At 47.1% G+C, this 18465-nt stretch overlaps 1 protein-coding gene across 1 annotated transcript in view; it reads right to left on the reverse strand.

Moving 5' to 3' along the window:
- The window catches only part of TIMM44 (translocase of inner mitochondrial membrane 44 homolog (yeast)), a 42066-nt gene extending 24265 nt beyond the window's left edge, over positions 1-17801 (reverse strand). Inside the window, exons 1-9 of the mRNA XM_015413286.1 lie at positions 17730-17801; positions 15597-15701; positions 12624-12794; positions 11301-11381; positions 10633-10782; positions 9174-9313; positions 5138-5223; positions 4911-5003; positions 2511-2635 (exon numbers count right to left, since the gene is read on the reverse strand). Coding sequence (XP_015268772.1) covers positions 2511-2635; positions 4911-5003; positions 5138-5223; positions 9174-9313; positions 10633-10782; positions 11301-11381; positions 12624-12794; positions 15597-15701; positions 17730-17759 — 981 coding nt within the window. The 5' untranslated portion in view covers positions 17760-17801. The remainder of the gene's footprint in view (positions 1-2510; positions 2636-4910; positions 5004-5137; positions 5224-9173; positions 9314-10632; positions 10783-11300; positions 11382-12623; positions 12795-15596; positions 15702-17729) is intronic.
- Positions 17802-18465: the final 664 nt, after the last annotated feature.

Here is an 18465-nt window from a genome sequence, read left to right on the forward strand (position 1 = left end):
TCAAAACTACAGAAGCTGAAGAGGTCCAAACAACCCCAACTAAAGGGTACAACAGCATTCTGACACATAATACCTTCCACAAAGGGGCATAGAGAATTACAAGGCTGTGTGAACCCATGCCTCCACAGATTCCACTGTGGACCTGAGGATAGCCAGGGAAGGGTTCCTTCAGTCAGGCACAGCAAAGGCTTAAAGAGGGCCTTCATGAGGCCACACTTCCAGGCTTCTGGTCAGAAGTGACAGAAAGGCAGAGAGGGGGAAAGTCTCCTTAAGGCAGGCCATGCCTCTGCCAGGCCAGGCCTCCAAGCTGCTTCACTGGAAGTGATGGGAGCGGCCACAGAATCATTAAGGCAGGCCCAGGCAGTCTCTGCCAGGCCGCACTTCCAAGCTTCTTCACTCGAAAGGGAGGGAGGGGCCTTCATTCAAACAGCCTCTGCTGGGCCACGCCTCCCAGCCTGCTCTTCTCTCCCTATCGGCACCGAGAGGGGGGAGGGGGGAGGGAAGGGCTTCTAGGTAGACATCGAAGGCATAGAGGCCAGAGACTCCTCAGGGAATGACTAGACAGAAATGTTTCGACGTCAAGGCACACATCCCAAGCCCATGAAAAGAGCCAGTTATTCTGAGGCTCTGTCTACAACACCCCAGCACGGAGGGGGGGGGGGAAGATACACCTCCAGACTCCTTTCTTCCCCATTTATTTATTTATTTATTTTTTCACCACACCTCAGCAGAGGGGGAATAGGCCATCCTCTGGCTGCTGGGCACAGGGGCAACCTCCTCAGAGGGCCATCGCAGCCCGGCTCTTTGTCCACACCCTCAGCAGAGGGGGAATAGGCCATCATCAGGCTAGGCGAACTCAGTCCTGAAGAGCGCCATCGCAGCCTGGCTCTTTGTCCACCCCTCCTCTACCAGGGAGGGGGAAGCCTTTGGAGAGAGCTCTTCTGAGTCCAGCTCTTTCCACACATGCCTTTTTAGTCATAATGGGAAAAAAATAAAAATAAATTCTTCTTTAGATGTATTTCATTGTTTACTTGAATAAAAAACTGTTGAGAATAAAAAATCTCCTCAGCCTCAGATGTGAGGTGAGGAAAAAACACAGAGAACAGCAGTGGAGATGATCTCTCCGTGGCGGCAAAAAGAGAACTGAGGGAGTAGCGCCCCTCCTCCTGGTCATGTGAGCGTTTTGGCGGGAAAGCGCCCGAGGGAGGAGGGGCGCTCCTAGTCTATTAGAATGCTTGCAAATCTTTTCCGTGGCTGGCCTGCGCCTGCGCAGATCCCATGTGGAACTGCAAAGAAGCCACGATGATGAACTATTTAATTTATTTTTTTATTACTCAACTTATACTCTGCCCTCCTCACTACGCAGGCTCAGGGTGGCTTACGTTCGTTAAAACACTGCACACAGTATATAAATAACAATTAAAATCCGGTAAAATCATCATTAAACAATTCAAATTCAGAATAGTACTGTCGATATTTCTCTAATTATACAAGGCGGCGTACTTTGTAAGTTTTCCGTTTCTCTATGTTCTTCACATAGCCGGCCCTCAAGGCCAAGAGTTGGTAGTGACAGTGGGGGCGGCTCCTAGTTGAAAGCTTGGTGGAAGAGCTCCGTCTTGCAGGCCCTGCGGAACTGTGAGAGGTCCCGCAGGGCCCTGATCTCTCTCGGGAGCTCATTCCACCAGAGAGGAGCCACCACTGAAAAGGCCCTGACCCTGGTGGCAGCGAGCCTGGCTGCCTTAGGACCAGGGAGGGTCAATCGATTTGGGGGCGCCGACCGTAGTGCACTCTGGGGTATATATGGGGAAAGGCGGTCCCTCAGGTATGTTGGTTAAACTATGCCACTCTGCCGAGGCGGACGGGTTCTGCACAATGCTCCCTCTTAAGCTGTGGAGTCTTGTGAGCAAAAGTTCTACTTTCTGAGCTACTGGCATGAGAGCTGTGAGCGAGCAATCTGGCTACTGCATAAATTAGTTTGCTGTGGTGCCATCCTTCCTCAGTTAGGATAAAAATGTGTGAGCTGGAAGCTAAAAAACTGTGAGCTGGCTCACACTAACTCAGCTTAGGGGGAACACTGGTTCTGCAGTTCTGCAGCAGCCACCACATCCACAGGTCGGAGGTGCAACTCCAAAGTGCACACTGGGACAAACAAAACAAAAATCCCAGCTTCAAATATAGGCTAACAAGGTCTGAACTTGCTGAGCCTGAGAGGGAAAAAGATCTTGGGTCGTAGTGAATAGCTCAATGAAAGTGTCAACCCCAGTGTGCTGCAGTGGTGAAAAAGGCAAACTCTATATAAGGGATTATTAGGAAAGGGATTGAGAATGAAACGGCTGATATTGTCATGCCCCTGTACACATCTATGGTGTGGCCCCGTTTGGAATAATATTTGCATTTCTGTCACCGTATCTCGGAAAAGACATCGCAGAGCTGGGAAAAGTACAGAGACCAAAAGTTCTATAAATAATACGAGTCTCTCCCCCCCCCCCCCCCCCCCCCGCCCAACGGACCTCCAAGATGTTGGGAATGATGTCGTTCTCACACTGCTTCAGGAACCGATCTTTATCAAAGGTGGGGTCGATGCGAAGGATCTCCGTCAGCACTTCCGACATCTCCGTCTTGGAGAACAGCCCGCCTGGCAGGATAGATGCGCAAAACCGCATTGGTGCAAAGAAGGGAATCACACAGGAAGGAGGAGAGAAATGGGGCTGGGAATGGGAGGATCTGCCCTGGGAGGAGCAGGCTGTGCCCGTGGAAGAGGATTACTCGAGCGCTGGGGAAGAAGGGCTTGAGGCCCTGACATTCTTAGCAAGCTTCTTAATACCTAAGGCCTTTCCCCGCATGTTCTCCCAAGGGCACTACGGTCAGGAAGCCAAAACCTCCTGGATATTCCAGGCCCCAAGACCATCAAACTTGCTGTGACCAGGGCTAGGGCGTTTTCGGTGGCGGCTCCTACCTGGTGGAATGAGCTCCCAGAAGAGATCTGGGCCCTGCGGGACCTTGTACAGTTCCGCAGGGCCTGTAAAACGGAGCTCTTCCGCCAGGCTTTCGAGTAGGAGCCGCCGCCACCATTATTCCATCAACGCCTTTCCATCACCGCACTCTACCACCGCTGGTGCGGGTATCATCGGGGGTGCAGGTCGTCCCTAGCGGATGACAGGGTTGTGGGGACATATATCGCTGTTGTGGTTCAGTTATAACATCTTAAGAACACCACCTTGGTTGTATGATTCAGAGTGAGTATTTGGAGCACCGATTTTATTTTTACCAATTTTAATTAATTGTAGTACTCTGTATTATTGTATTTTATATTGTTTTATTGTTATAATCTGGCATTTTATGCCCTTGTTAGTCGCCCTGAGCCTTCGGGGAGGGCGGGATATAAATCCAAATAATAAATAAATAAAATAAATAATAGAGACAACAAACAAAACCCAAGTTCCTAGTCCTTGTGAACACAGAGAAAGGCTTGAGAATGTGGGACAGCACCCACAGAATCACAGAACTGGAAGGGATCTCCAGGGTCATCTAGTCCAACCCCCTACACAAGGCAGAAAATTCATAACTACCTCCCCACCCCACACCCCCAGTGACCCCTCTTCCATGCCCAGAAGATGACAAAAAAACCCTCCAGGATCCCCGGCTAAACTGGCCTGGAGGAAAATGGCTTCCTGACCCCAAAGTGGCTATGGACGTGCGAGAAAGAGCCACAAGAACCAAGCAATGATGCACCCTTCCTGCACTCCCTCTCGTGATCTGCCTAAATTCACAGACTCAGCATTGCTGTCAGATGGCCATCTAGCGTCTGCTTAAAAACCTCCCAAGGAGGAGAGCCCCCCACCTCCAGAGGAAGATTCAGAGCTAGAGAGAGACTTTTCAGGATTTCCTCCAGAGGTCAAGGGTAGGTTTGGCCACTACGAAAGCATTGTTCTTTGCGTTGCCTTCTCAGGGGCCTACTAGCCACTCATCACCTGTGGTTGCTGTCACCCCCTCCCCAGCTCTCAGCTGAGCTGCCAGCACTTGCAGAGGATCTTGGAGAGAGACTGGAACTTCTCTAGTTTGTGCTGGTACGGAGAAGGTTAAAAACCAGCAATACACCTGGGCCAAGTATTAATCACTTGTGGAAAACCTAACTTCCCTTGCAGCGCAAATGAAAACAGGAGGACATAAGAGGAGTGATGGTAGGGGAGAGAGGAAGAGAGAGACTGTGACGTGCTTGCTTATGGGGGAGACTGTTTTCCCTTTAAACCACCCCTCTGTGTATATAAACTTGGAAGTTTTCTGCTGCCACCAGGAATTAAAAAATCCAGTTCTCTCTCTCTGCTGGCAGTATGACCCAGGCTCTAGGCACTTCAGAGGACTATGTGGCCCTGAGGAAGTATTGCACTGATTTCTGGGATATGTTGAAACCAAAATTGATTTATTGAATAAAGAACAAAATAAGATGCTGGTTATTTTGAATTGTTTCTGGAAAAAGGAACTTGTAAATATAACTGGCAAAGGGTCACACACAGTTTCTCAAATATTAAAATTCCACACTGACAGGCTTCTCTCTCTCCTATATGTAGCCACACTGGCTAAGCTCTTTGTCTTAGGCACATAAGATAAACCATTTATCTAACCACACAGTTTAGACACTACTTGTTTCTTTGCCATATAGACTCTCTCACAAAACGTTTAGAGTCACACAGACTCTCTTCATAGCTCTTCCACACTTCACTTTCCACAGAACTCTGTCTTAAAAAACACACACAGATTCCTCTCAGAACATCTCTCCTCCCACACTCTCAGTCATCAGCCAGTCACAGCGCACTCATCTCCCCCTATCGCCCTCCTTGCATTACTGCAGTCAAACTCAACATTTAAAGACACCCCCCCCCCAAACACATGGACTCATTACAGAGACATACCAACGAAGCCAGTCACTTTGTCTGTAACGGCTCTTGAAGCCCGAATGATGGCGTTGTCGCTCTCGTCGTATTTCATCTTCATTTCAAAGAACCCTGGGGGAAGCGGCAAATGTCAGCCGTGGTCTTGCCACGCACACCCCGGTTCCCTTTGCAGAGGATGGCCTGCCAAGGCCATCCCCCTCCCCTCCGGCAACAAGGGTGAATCTGTGGCTTGTGGGCATACTTACGGTTGAAGACCACATTGTTGTCCCTGAACTCCTTCCACTGTTGGGACCACTTGGAGTCCTTGTGGAGCACCACCCCCATCGCCTCTCTGCAATGGAGGAAAAAGCCATCTCAGGAGAGGGAGACTGGACAACCTTGAGCAGTGTAGTCATCTTCCAAACGGGGATGACGAGACAGGGATTTTTCTGTGGTGCCCGCCAATGCTCCCTCTGAGCTGTGGAATCTTGTGAGCAAAAATTCTGCTTTGTGAGCTACAGCCATTAAAGTTGTGAGCAAGCAATTTGGCTACTGCATAAATTAGTTTTCCCTGGAGCCATCCTTCTGAGCTGAGACAGAACTGTGTGAGCCAGAGGTTAAAAAACTGTGAGCTAGCTCACACAAACTCAGCTTAGAGGGAACACTGGGTGGCACCTCTCCTTAGGAACACCCTCCCCCTTGAGGATCGCCTGGCACCTACTTTAATTTCTTTTAAGCGCCAGGCCAAAAGACATCTTCTTTTTTAAATTCAGGCTTTTAATTGAGGTCTTATCAGCCTTTTAATGGTCTGCTTCTGTTTTACGAATAATTTTTATGCTGCTTGTATCCAACGTGTTTTTAACAATTACAAAACAAATCGGCCTTGGCCCCCTCACTTTCGATCTTTAGGAGGAGTTTAAGACAGTTTAATTTAGGATGGCATTGGATTAATTCAGGTTTTCTATTTCCTGGCCATCTTAAGCTGTGATATTTTTCACTGTGGGGTTTTTAAAATGTATTTTTACAATCACTGCTTTTGTTCACATTGTAAGCTGCCTTGCATTTCAGAAGGCAGAAAGATGGCTAACAACTCTAATTTCGGCGGCTAGAACATTGTTAGCCTCAAAATGGAAAGATCAGAAAATGCCGACGATAGTTGTGGGACATTTTATATTTTAGGTAAACTTATGAATAATACACAACTGAGTAGATCAGATCGACAGAAACTAGCATACACTGAATCGTGGTCTCCTGTTATTCATTATTTGATGGACATTTCACCGAATGATGAGAATTATGTGGACTTGATATGAATATAAGCAGAGCCTCTTGTTTTTATAGTTGATCGGGGCTTATTCATCTTAACCTCATGGTCTTACATGCTTCATTTATAGTCTTAATATATGTGATGCGATCTTTTTTTTTTTTGTAAAAATAAAAATTGAATTAATAAACACAAATGTTTAAAATAAATACATAAATAAAGGCTTGCGTTTCATACGATTCCTTTTCATTGTAAGCTGCCTTGAACAAGACTCTGAAGAGAGGTGTGTGCATATTTTAAGGGCCGTCAACAGCCCCTTAGCCAGAAAAACTTCATGAGGGGCAGGTCACTTAGGGGCCTTCCCGCTAAAAGATATGTTTGTGGAAGGAGGAACTTTAATTGCAAAAAACAATTTTTTAGACAAAGTAGGAAAGCAATATTGGTTAGAGGTGCAAGGATTATATGACTTAGTTAAATCTGAAAGAATAGAGGGGATAAGCAGGGAGAGAACAACAATTAATGAAATATTAAGCAGAAGACAAGTAAAAGAAAAAGGGATAGCGGGGGCGTTATATAAACTGATGGTAAGAGATAAGGAGAGGATGATAAGGATCATACAGAATAAATAGGAGGGAGAAGGTTTAATGCATCAGGAAGTGACTCAAGAAATAATGAAGGGTATAAACCAAATTAAAATAGATAAGAGATAAAGAATTGGTGAGGAAATTTATATGGAAATGGTATAGAACTCCGGCTCAGATAGCGTATATGATTAAAGGAACGAATCCAAAGTGTTGGCACTGTGGCCAAGAAGTAGGTCTATACGCCCATATGTGGTGGGAATGTAAAGTGGTTAAGGAATTTTGGCAAAAGATTGTAAGGGTTATCTTTGATTTATTTCAAGTTAATATAGAGATTAATAGGGACTTGCTTATTTCGGGAATATTGGGAAATAAAAAAGTGGGAAGAAATAAATGAGTTATATAAAATTATGGTTTTATCCGGGATGGCTGTAATAGCATTGGGATGGAGGGATAGGCACAAATGGACAATGGAAAATTGGAATAATTATGTCTTTGAACGCGTACAATCAGATATATTCGCACAGATAATTACTGAAGAGACATGGGAGGAGAAATGTCAAAAGATTACAAATAAATGGGTGGGATATAAGGAATGGGTGGAAAGGGGGGAAGCCAATCCAAATATCCAAATACGAATGAAGAATCTGTGCACATGGTTAAAAATATGAAGATACTATAAAGGAGGGAGGGGGGAGGGAGGGGGGGTAAAAGGATAGCACAATGATTTAATGTAAGAGTATGTATATAAGCTGCAATAATTATAATAAATAAAAAAAAAATTAAAAAAACTTAGGGGCCTTCCCTTCCAGAGCTGCCCTGCCCCCTTCTGGTCAGCTTCACTCCCTCCCATCAGCTGTTAAACCTAACAGCTGATGGGGGGAGAGTGAAACTGACCAGAAGCCTTCCCTGGAAGAGCCAGGGAGGCGGCAGAGGGTCAGGGGTCAGGAGCGCAGCGCAGCAGGTGTGTGTGGGGGGGTCTTGCATCCTCCTGGGGTGGGCCAGGGCTCATCTGTGGTGGGGCACCACCCCCAAATGCCCCTGACTGTCAAGTCGCTTCTGACACGGTGACCCTATGAATTCTTGACCTCCCAAATGTCCTGTGGTCAACAGCCATTCTCAGGTCTTGCAAACTAAGGGCCATGGCTTCCTTGATTAAGTCTGAGGAGATGGTAGAGAAATATCATAGATAAAGAGATAAAATACCTGGGCTCGGTACCCAACTGCTACCTCCCCCAAAGAACTGCCCCCCTTTTATACTTGGGTGCAGGGCAACCCTCCCCCCCTCCCACCTGCAATGCCGGCGCAGCACAAAACCTGCAGTGAACAGAGGCCCTTCTCTGGGCCATTTCTACCCGTCCTCATCCCTGCAGTCGAATTACTCAAACTGAAACAAGTTCACAGTAAAAACTGACCTGACTGACCTCCGCTGGAGGCCAGGGACCATATCCAACGACTATGCTCACCTAACAGCGAAGCCTTCCTCCGACGGAACGCCAGCAGATTAAAACAAGAGGCCCGCCTGCACCTTAAAAAAACGAACGGCCTTATGCTTTGGCATGAGCATTCATGAGTCGGAGCTCACGGCTTGCGATGCTGCCGAGAGGAAACAATTTCCTCTTTGCAAGTGTCTGAGGAAGCAAGCGCCGACTCAGGGAAGCTCATGCTGAAATAAGCGCTGTTCACCTTCAAGGTGCCGGTGGATTCTCAGTTTATTTCGCTGCAGGAGATGGATGCGGCTGTGAATAAGCTGCTTATATGGGAAGAAGGCTTCTTAACTGGGAGGAGGGAGCTGCTCTCAGCTGAGCAGACCGGGAGGATACAGCCCCTAAGACAGGGGTGTCAAACTCATTTGTTATGAGGGCCGGATCTGACATAAAGGAGACTTTGTTGGGCCGGGCCATGTGTGTCATAAAACGTAATGCCAGGTAGCGGAGAGATTAACTTTATAAAGCACACAAACACAAAGGGTTTTTTTTTAACTTATAATAAAAACATGCTTAAAACATCAGCACCCTTGCAATATTTTGTTTGTTTAGCAGTGTCTGATAACAGACACCTCTTGCTCTGAATTACTGCATCAGAATGTCTGTGCCATTGCAATCTTGAGTATGCTGTTCAGGTGTGTGTCTGTAAGCTGCAAACCTACGATGACGCAGCAGCAGCAGAACTGGAAGAAGCAGCAGAAGGCAGCCAGTTCTGCTGCGGGCCTGATAGAAGCCCTCCAGGGGTCTGATACAGCTCCCGGGCCATATGTTTGACACCCCTGCCCTAAGAGACTCCTCCTCCAGTCTCTCCATTGGGGCCCTGCTGAGTGTGCACGCCAGACGGTACTCTGGAGAACGGCTTCCCCCAAGCCTGCTGCCACCACCCCACCAGGCAAGCTTCTCCCTCCTCCTTGCCCAAGAGGTCCCTCATGCACAACCAGCAACCCTCCCTGCTTCGGCTGATACCCACTCGTTGGCTTCGAACACCCGCTCTTCTTTGCTTCTCTCCCCGGAAAACTCCGTTCTCTTTCTCAGTCTCTCTGGCCGCTTGTAAGGCCCCGTCTGGCCCAGGACGCTCTCGTCAATCTCTTTCCGGACCGTCTCCACTCCCTGTGAGAGAAGCATCCGCTTACGTCAAAGAGTCAAGGCTGCTGTGCCTTCTGGGGCCACAGCAATAGAGGGAGATAGGGAAGGGGGGGGCTGGCAGGAGAGGACTGAAGCCAGCATAGTAATGGAGGGATGCTTCTCAAAGCAAGATACCGGAAGTCTCTGGTTCCAGTTCCTTTCTGCTGTGAACTCTTCTGGGGACTCAAATAAAGCAGAGGACCTAAAAGTGTGAAGGCCTGGGTGGGAAAATGAGGAAAGTCTTGGGAAAAACAGCTCTTCCTCTTTTTTCCTGAGGGACATTTTCAATTTAATGGCTTTTACAAAAATGGTTTATGTTTTATATTGTGGTTTTAATCGTAAGCCATCTCAAAGAGGACTCCGATGCATGACCACACTTCCTGAGATTTTTGAGGTTGGCCCTGCCTCTTGCGTCAGCCATTTTGTGGCTGTGCCCACCATCCAGTGTCAGAATTACAAAGGTGACCACAGGTTAAAAAACGCTGGAGACCCCCCTGATAGACATATACACAATACGTTTTCAAGGATATTGTGACGTCCTCCTTAATGAGGAGACTGTTTTTCCTTTACAATACACTCTGTTCACATACACTTAGTAGATTACTGCTGCCACCAGGAATTAAAAATTCCAAATCTCTCTATTATGGTAGAATGACCCTGTGTGTGGGCACTTCAGAGGACTATGTCGCCCTGAGGAAGGACTGTTTTGACTGCTGGGATAAGTTTAAACAAATAATGATTTATTTATAAAAGAACAAAATAGGTTTCTGGGTATTTTTGAACTGCTGTTGAAGAAAGGAACTTATAACTATAACTGATAACGCTGGGCGTCACACACTGTCTCTCAAAACACCAAAACTCAACTCTGACAGCCTGAGCCACACAGGCTAAACTCTGCCTCTCTTAGCCACACCGGCTAAACTGTTTGCCTTAGCCTCACAGGACAAACTCAAACTGCTGCTTCTGCCATACAGGCTAAAAAAAACCCACTCTCCACACTCATCTCACCAAAAACAACAACAAAAAAACACAAAATCACCTCAGAGACACCCCTCCTCCCACACTCTCAATCACCAGCCAGTCACATCACACTCATCTACCTCTATCACTCTCCTTACATTACTGCAGTCAAACTAAACATTTAAAGAAACATACACACCAACACATGAAACCGTTACAGATATGTTAACAATTAAAATGTGAATAATTCTGGCAAAAATACGCCGGATTCAGGGCCCATTTTCAACCCAGTCGCAGGATGTGTGGGAGCTCACATAAGCTCAGCTCCAGAGAGAGGCACTTACCTGAGAAATGGCCTTAAATGCTGCTGTCCGGCCCAGCTTTTCCCCACCCTTGGAGACTGACTCTGCTGACTGCTTGGCTGTCTTGGCCGCTTCCTCCACTCCTTCCTTGATCTTCCGGCCGATGTCACTCTTGCTAACTTCATCTAGGCTCTGCGGCCCGAGGGAAGAAGGGGGTTCACGGGGGGGGGGGGGAGGAATTACCCACTGGTCTGAAAAGGCCGGCACCCCCAAACCCCAATTCCCTTAAAAAGCAGCCACTAAGACACACACACACCCCCGGAAGATTAGAACTCAGAACCAATGGGGCAGGAGGTTTGGAATGGATAAAAAGGAAATCCTCCTTCACATAAGGAAGAATTTCACTTGCAGAACTCACAGCCACATGACAGTCACCCATTTAAAGGGTGTGGAAAGGAGATTAGAGAATTCAAGGAGAAATTCACAGATGACTACTAGCCATTATGGCTAAATGGAACCTCCACTTTCAGAGACAGTGTACCTCTGAATACCAGCTGCTGGGGGCAACAACAGGGGAGGCGGCTTCGGCCTCTGTACTGCTTGGGGTTCTTAAATAGGGCTTGGGGTTTTAAAATTATTTGCCCTGAGCCTCAAGAAAGGGGGAAAGCCAGAATCTTTAACGAATAAAATAAACTAAAAACAACATAAACCTCTTTGACTGTGCCGGTGAATTCGCCAAGCTTCTTTTTAATGACTTCGGAAGTCTTTACTGTTTCAGACTCTATGGTTTTCTGCAAGGGAGAGAAAAACAGGCACATAATGTCTGTTGAAAAGGGGGAAATACGGAAGTTTCATTCACACCTTTCAGGTTACAGTAAATAAGTTACTAAATGGTATTTCTTGAAATACATTTCCCATTGAAAGTCACCTGGGCCATTGTGATGCCTGGAAATCTTGCACGAACTTATATGAAGAGCAAATCTTGCCAAAAACTAAGTGAGTCTTACTTTCGGATAAATATGCGAAGAATCAGGGTTGAGACTTAGGGAGGTTCCAGGAAGATACTAAAATTTGGTAATACTTGCGTTCATAAGGCTAGCTTAGAGAAGGTTAACATGGTGTTACTTATTAAACCACTCTTGAGGACTAGACACACGCTTGCTCGCTTCTCTTTCGTTAAACAAAAACTAGGTCACACTGGATGATACACTGGAAGTCGATTCACCATCCAATAAAATATCCCCATTTCTGATCAAAGAGCATGTAACTTCCTGCGTCAAAACCAGGATCCAATCAAAACCAAATTGCTACAGGGAGGCCCCTAGTTTGAACACTGGAACAGCTGGACACTTATCACAGCTTTGGCCTGATGTCCTCTCACAGCCCTTTCTCAGCAACAGGGAAATGCTGATACATCTTACGGGGAGAGTCACTATGGTGTTGCAGTGACTAGGACCAGGGAGAACTTGGGTTCAAATCGCCACTTGCCATGAAACTTACTGGGGGACCTTGGGCTGGTAACTCTCAGCCTACCTCACAGAACTGTTGTGAAGACAAAACAGAGGAGAACCGTGTATGCTGCTGACCTGGGCTCCTTGAAGGAAGTACAGGATAAAAATGCAATCAATTAAGAAGGGAATTCACCAAAGCCAGCTGCTTATTGTCTGTACGGTCAAGGAGGCATGGGGAGGGCACTCTCTTGGGTGTTGGGCAGCATTCCACTGAAGCCTGTCTGCTGTATGGCATGCGGGGGGGGGGAGGCGATGTTAGTGGGGCTCAGCACTCTCATCAGAATTCTATGCAGGAAATAAATACAGTGCCCCCCCCCCCCAAGTTCTTGATACTTTCATTTGCAAATTAATAAAATTATAAACAGAGACAGAGATAAAAAGTAATAAGAAGAAAAGGTGAACCACTTTGAAGAGTCCCAGTAATACATGCTTACTTGTAATTATAAACAGCGAATTTACAGAGTCTAGTTTTCCTGCATCCAAAGGCCGCCTGCCACCCACTACGGACAAAAGGAAACTTACATATTTTCTTCTTGCTTCCTGGAGAGCCTCCGACTCTTCCAGCTTCTTTGCTTCATCCCGGAACTTCTTGATACTTTCTTTCATCTCTTTGTTTTTTGCCAGCTCCTGCTTGATATTCTCTACAAAGCCAGATATAAAGCCTTTCCGCCCCCCCGAGGAATAACATCTGGACTGAAGAGAAAAAGGTTTCTTACAACTCCACATGCGGCAAAGAACGCACACCTGTGTGGAAACACCAGCAGGGTACCACAAGGCCAAAAGAGTCACTGGCCAATCGGTGAGTCAGATGTCAACAAAGATGGACTTAGCCCATCTTTCAATCTCAAATAGCCACGGCCATGCACGAGACAGAGATTCTCCCTTGGCGTGGCAAATGCATTTGCAAACACTATGGCACGCTATTTATTTTGGATCAGATGTCATTGCTAACAATGGTGTTTTGAGATGCAGAGGGCTTCCGAACTCCCAGGTTCCACTCAGCCACCGCAGCCAACAGTGGCAAAAAGACATCCATACCACTGTCTGCTGTCCCTTTAATGTTGTAACAAACTGTCTTGCTGGATCAGAGGCTTTCTCTTTCCAACCACGGTCAGCAAGATGCCTTCAGGAAACTCCTGCGAGAGCAGCAGCTCACTCTTTGCACTGTTTGCCCAGAAACAACTCATATTGAAGTACCGTGCCTCTGAATATGGAGATTTTGGCTGCGGTCACACCAAATAATCCACTTTCAAACTGGATTCTACTGTGGAGTCTTGGGAGTTTTATGGAAAAATGCACTGAAAATATCAACATGTAATAACTTAAAAGAAAATTGTTATAAGATGATGTATAGATGGTATATGACACCATAAAAGATTGCTAATATGAATACTAATATGTTGAATAAGTGTTGGAAGTGCAAAAAAGCAGAAGGCTTATTTTATCATATATGGTGGACATGTGAAAAAGTCAAAAAAATTTGGAGTGAGATTCATGCAGAAATGGAGAAGATTGTGAAATGCAAATTTAAGAAAGAACCAGAAATATTACTTTTGGGACTAAAAATGGAAGAGGTCAATGTGGCTAAAAGGACACTGATGTGGTATATGATAACAACAGCCAGAATGATCTATGCTCAAGCTTGGAAACAAGATGAAGTGCCGGGAACTGGAGAGTGGATTAGAAAATTGCTGTTTTTGGTTGAAATGGACAAAATGACACAAAAATTGAATAATATGGAAGCAGAAGACTTCTTTAAGGACTGGAAAGACTTAAAAGACTATTTAGAAAATAACTGGGATGTAAAAGACAATTTATTTTGCTTTAATAATTATTGAAGGTTGAGTAATGGTAAAACAAATGGATAAAGGTATAAATGTAATAGTAATAAGTTACCTATTGAGCTTATAATAAGAGGAGAGATGGAAAAGTGACGATTAAGAATTTTGCGGGAGGTCGTAGCACTGTGGGAAGCCGTACGGGGGGGGGGAAGGGAGGAGGGGATGTATTGGGTTAAAATGTGAAGTTATGATGAATTTGATTGATTATGTCCTATATAATAAAATGTGGTTGTTTTTTTTAAAAAAAAACTGGATTCTACTGTGTGAACTGGAGCTGCAGTGGCTCAAGTGGTTAAGACGCTGAACTGCAGGCTGTGGAAGGTCAGTAGTTCAGCGGTTCAAGCCCCGGGTGCCGCAAGACAGGGTGAGCTCCTGTCTCTAGTTCCAGCTCCTGCCAACCTAGCCGTTCGAAAGCAAGAAATTGCAAGTAGATAAATAGGGACCACTTGGGTGGGAAGGTAACAGCGTTCCGTGCACCTTGGTGTTTAGTCATGCCGGCCACATGACCACGGAAACGTCTTCGGACAGCGCTGGCTCTTCGGCTTTGAAACGGAGATGAGCACCGCAACCCTAGTCGGATTCGACTGGCTTTCAAGCAAGGGAACCTTTACCTTTACCTTACTGTGTGAACTGGCAAAATCCAGTTGGAAAGTGCATTGAAAGTGGATTATTTGGTGTGTGTGACCGCAGCCTTTGTTTACGTAAGGAGACTAACCGGATCCTGTTCCATGATGGCATGGTCTAAGCCAGTATCCCGTTTCCAACCAAATGCTTCCAGGAAGCCTGCAAACAGGACGTACACAATGCAGACCTCCCCACACTGCTCAACAAACGGCCCTCAATGATATACTGGCACTGAACCCGGACATTCTGTTTAGCTGCACTGGTTCCTAGTCACTGACAGATGCACCCTTCTCCTGACTCAGCAGAAAGCAACTTCATATGTTTGCGAGCAAAAACATATGGTTCTGCTGTGGCCATAACTCAGTGACAGCAGCACCCGCTTGGCCACAAGCAGAAGGCCACAAGCTCTAATCCTGGAATCTCAACTTTAAAAGGCTCTTGGATGGTGAAGGTGAGAAAGAAATATTTGTTTAAGGCCTGACATTTCTCAGGGGGGAAAAAATATGGATGGCCTGATTCAGGTCCTAAGTCCAGAAACCAAGACTAGATCTAAGAAAGGGCAGATTTGGCTTGAATGTTATGGGAAAACTCCTAACAGTGACAGCAGTTTGACAATGGAACCAATCCCATTATGTGTAAGAGGGGACACCCTCCCTTACTGGAGATCTCAAAGCAGAGGCTGCGTAGCCACCTGCTGAAGATGCTCTAGCTCTGGATTCCCTGCATTAGACTAGAAGGCCTGCATGGCCCCCTTCAAATTTAGGACCCTGTGTTAAGTTATCTGCCTCCCTCCAGGTGAAAGCTGCAGTGGGCGGTCACCTCCTGCAGAAGGTATAGAGTTGAGAAAGCTATGCAAAAATGAACACTTTAGGAGAGGATGCTTTAAAAAAGGACACCAAAAACAATCACCTACATTGAACCAGTTAATACTGCAAATGATTAAAAATCAGAATCCGTGCTGCACGTTGGGGAGAGGGTCTCCTCCACTTGCAACTCCACATACACACAAAGCGCAACCTGCAACGCATACCTGGTAAAGCTGTAGGGCCGGTCTGCTGCTGCGATGTACAAAGAAGACATGGCGGGCGAAGCCTGGACACTGTCCAGAAACGAGCCATATGTTTAAAAGGCATTTCTAGGGTCAGAACGATAAGAGGCCCTCGGTTAACACAAAACTCCAAATGAACATCTGCCCTGTGATAAGGCTGTTCTAGGGGATGAAGAAGAAGAGATTGGATTTATAACCCGCCCTTCACTACCCGAAGGAGTCTCAGAGCGTTTTACAGTCTCCTTTCCCTTCCGCTCCCCACAACAGACACCCTGGGAGGGAGGTGGGGCTGAGAGAGCTCTGAGAGAACTGCTCCTGAAAGAACTTGTAACTGACCCAAGTTCACACCAGCAGGTGCACGTGGAAGAGTGGGGAATCGAACCCGGTTCTCCCAAATTAGAGTCTGCGCTCCTAATCGCTACACCAAACTGGCTCTCCGATTGGTTGAAAGGCCTCCAGAACTCATTTGCAAAAGTAAGAGGGCAGTCTGCACATGCTAAGCCAGACTGGTATAATAAAGGCAGTACTGTAGTAGTTGAGGGTGTCAGAGTAGGATTGGTGGAGCCTGGGGTTCAAAATTCCATTTTGCCACAATAAGAACATGAGAAGCCAATGCTGGATCAGGCCAATGGCCCATTCAGTCCAACACTCTGGGGGTGCGTTCAGACACAGCCTTTACAACGGATTCTGTGCCGGTTGCAATCGATGTACCTACCGGCGTTCAGACGGGGAACATCTGTCTTCCCTCTCTATCCGTTGTAAAGAGCTTTAAATCGTTGTACTCTGCCACTACGTCGGAAGTGGTGGTAAACAGAGTGCAACGGTTGTCATCGGTGCACCCAGGCGTCTGATCACTCTCCTCCGTTACAGAGACACTTCCGTCGGAAGCCTGAGGCTTCCAGCTTTCCCCCGCCATTTTTTTTTAAGAGGAAGCGATATGCGCTCAGGCGAAGCTTCACCCTGAGCGTTTGTTTAAAAATAAAATAAAAATGCCTTACTTTAACTTCCCGGAGGAGTCCGGGACTACAGCGAGGCCAGGTTGGGTTTTAAACTTTAAAGGTAAGTGCTTACCTTTAAAGTTTAAATGTAAGGGGGGGGGGTTGAGCATGCACAAAAATCGGCATTCTCTGAATGGCTGCCTATGCGCATGCTCAAACTGTCCTTTTAAAAAAACACACACACGCAGACGCCCGCAGCGTGTGAGCGGGCGTCCACCGGAGGGCTTCGCAAAATGGAGGTGAGTGTGATCGCGTTTATGCCGGCATAAACTGCACCGGTTCCAACCGGTGCAGTTTATGCTGGCAGAAAGGTCACACAGTGGCCAAAAATACCAGGTGCCATCAGGAGGTCCAGCAGTGGGGCCAGGACACTAGGCGCCTTCCCACTGTTGTCCCCCACCCCCAAGCAACAAGAATACAGTGCATCCCTTGCCCCAGAGTCCCTATCTATACCTTGTGGCTAATAGCCACCGATGGACCTCTGCTCCATATGCTTATCTAGTTCCCGCTTGAAGCCGTCCATGCTTGTAGCCGCCACCACCTCCTGTGGCAGTGAATCCCATGTGTTAAACACTCTTTGGGTAAAGAAGGACTTCCTTTTATCAGTTCTAGCCCGACCGCTCAGCAATTTCATGGAGCACCCACAAGGAGTTCTTGTATTGTGAGAAAGGGAGAAAAGTACCTCCTTCTCTACCTGCTCTATCCCAATACATAATCTTATAAACCTCGATCATGTCACCCCCTCAGCCGTCATTTCTCCAAACTAAAGAGCCCCAAGCGCCTTCAACCTTTCTTCATAGGGAAAGTGTTCCAGCCCTTTTATCATTCTATTTTAACACATCACAATGCATGCTAGGCCAGTAAATCTCTCTCAATGTAGCCTACATCTTAGGGTTGCTATGAACATAAATGGGGATGGGAAGAATGACACATGGCACCCGGAGATCCTTGGAGAACACAGGGGGGGAAATGCGACCAAGGCATGATATGTCCTCTGGACGTGCTCGGCGGCCCTCTGGACGTGCTCGGCGGCCTTCCCGACCCTTAACGCGCGCGGGAGAACTCGGAAGGGGGGAAAGAGAAAGGAACGCTTCCTTCCCGGGCTCAGCCGCCTTACCCGGCACCCCCAAAGCACGGCCGCCGCCATCTTCCCCAAGGAACCGAATGGGCCGAATGAGCGACCTTTCGCGCGGCGCCGGCTGATGACATCACGGGCGCACCTCGCGCGGCGCCTTCTTCCGTTACGCCATGGCTACCTGGTTGCCCCAGCGACGGCCTGGCCTGGACCACGCGCTAAGCGTCGGCGCCTTCCTGAGACCGAAACGAAGGAAAGGCCCGTGCATGGAGAAGGCAGCGTTTCCATTCCATTTCCTATTAGAAACATCTCATAAGAGAAGTGTGGGGCTGGGGGGGGGGGGGGTGCTTTAAAGGCACTCTTCCTGGGAAGCAGCTCAGTCACACATGGAAATGTCACTGTGCCCCTGCTCAGAATCCCTTTTACGTCCTTGCACTTTGCATACTTTTAGAACCAGAGTTGGAAGGGACTTCCAGGGTCATCTAGTCCAACCCCCTGCACAATGCAGGAAATCTACAAATACCTCCCCCATGACCAGTACTCTATGCCCAGAAGAGGACAAAAAAAGCCCTCCAGGATCCCCAAGGCCAAACTGGCCTGAAGAAAAAATTGCTTCCTGACCCCAAAGTGGTGATCGGCATTTACCTGGGCAGGTAAAAAGGACCACGAGAACTAAGCACTGATGATAACTAAGCGCTGAGAACTAAGCACTGGCCATGAGAACTAAGCACCTCCCTGCCCTCCCTTCTCATGATCTGCCTAAATTCACAGAATCAGC

Source organism: Gekko japonicus, unplaced genomic scaffold (genome assembly GCF_001447785.1).
Source record: "Gekko japonicus isolate JY-2015 unplaced genomic scaffold, Gekko_japonicus_V1.1 scaffold914, whole genome shotgun sequence".
NCBI lineage: Eukaryota > Metazoa > Chordata > Lepidosauria > Squamata > Gekkonidae > Gekko > Gekko japonicus.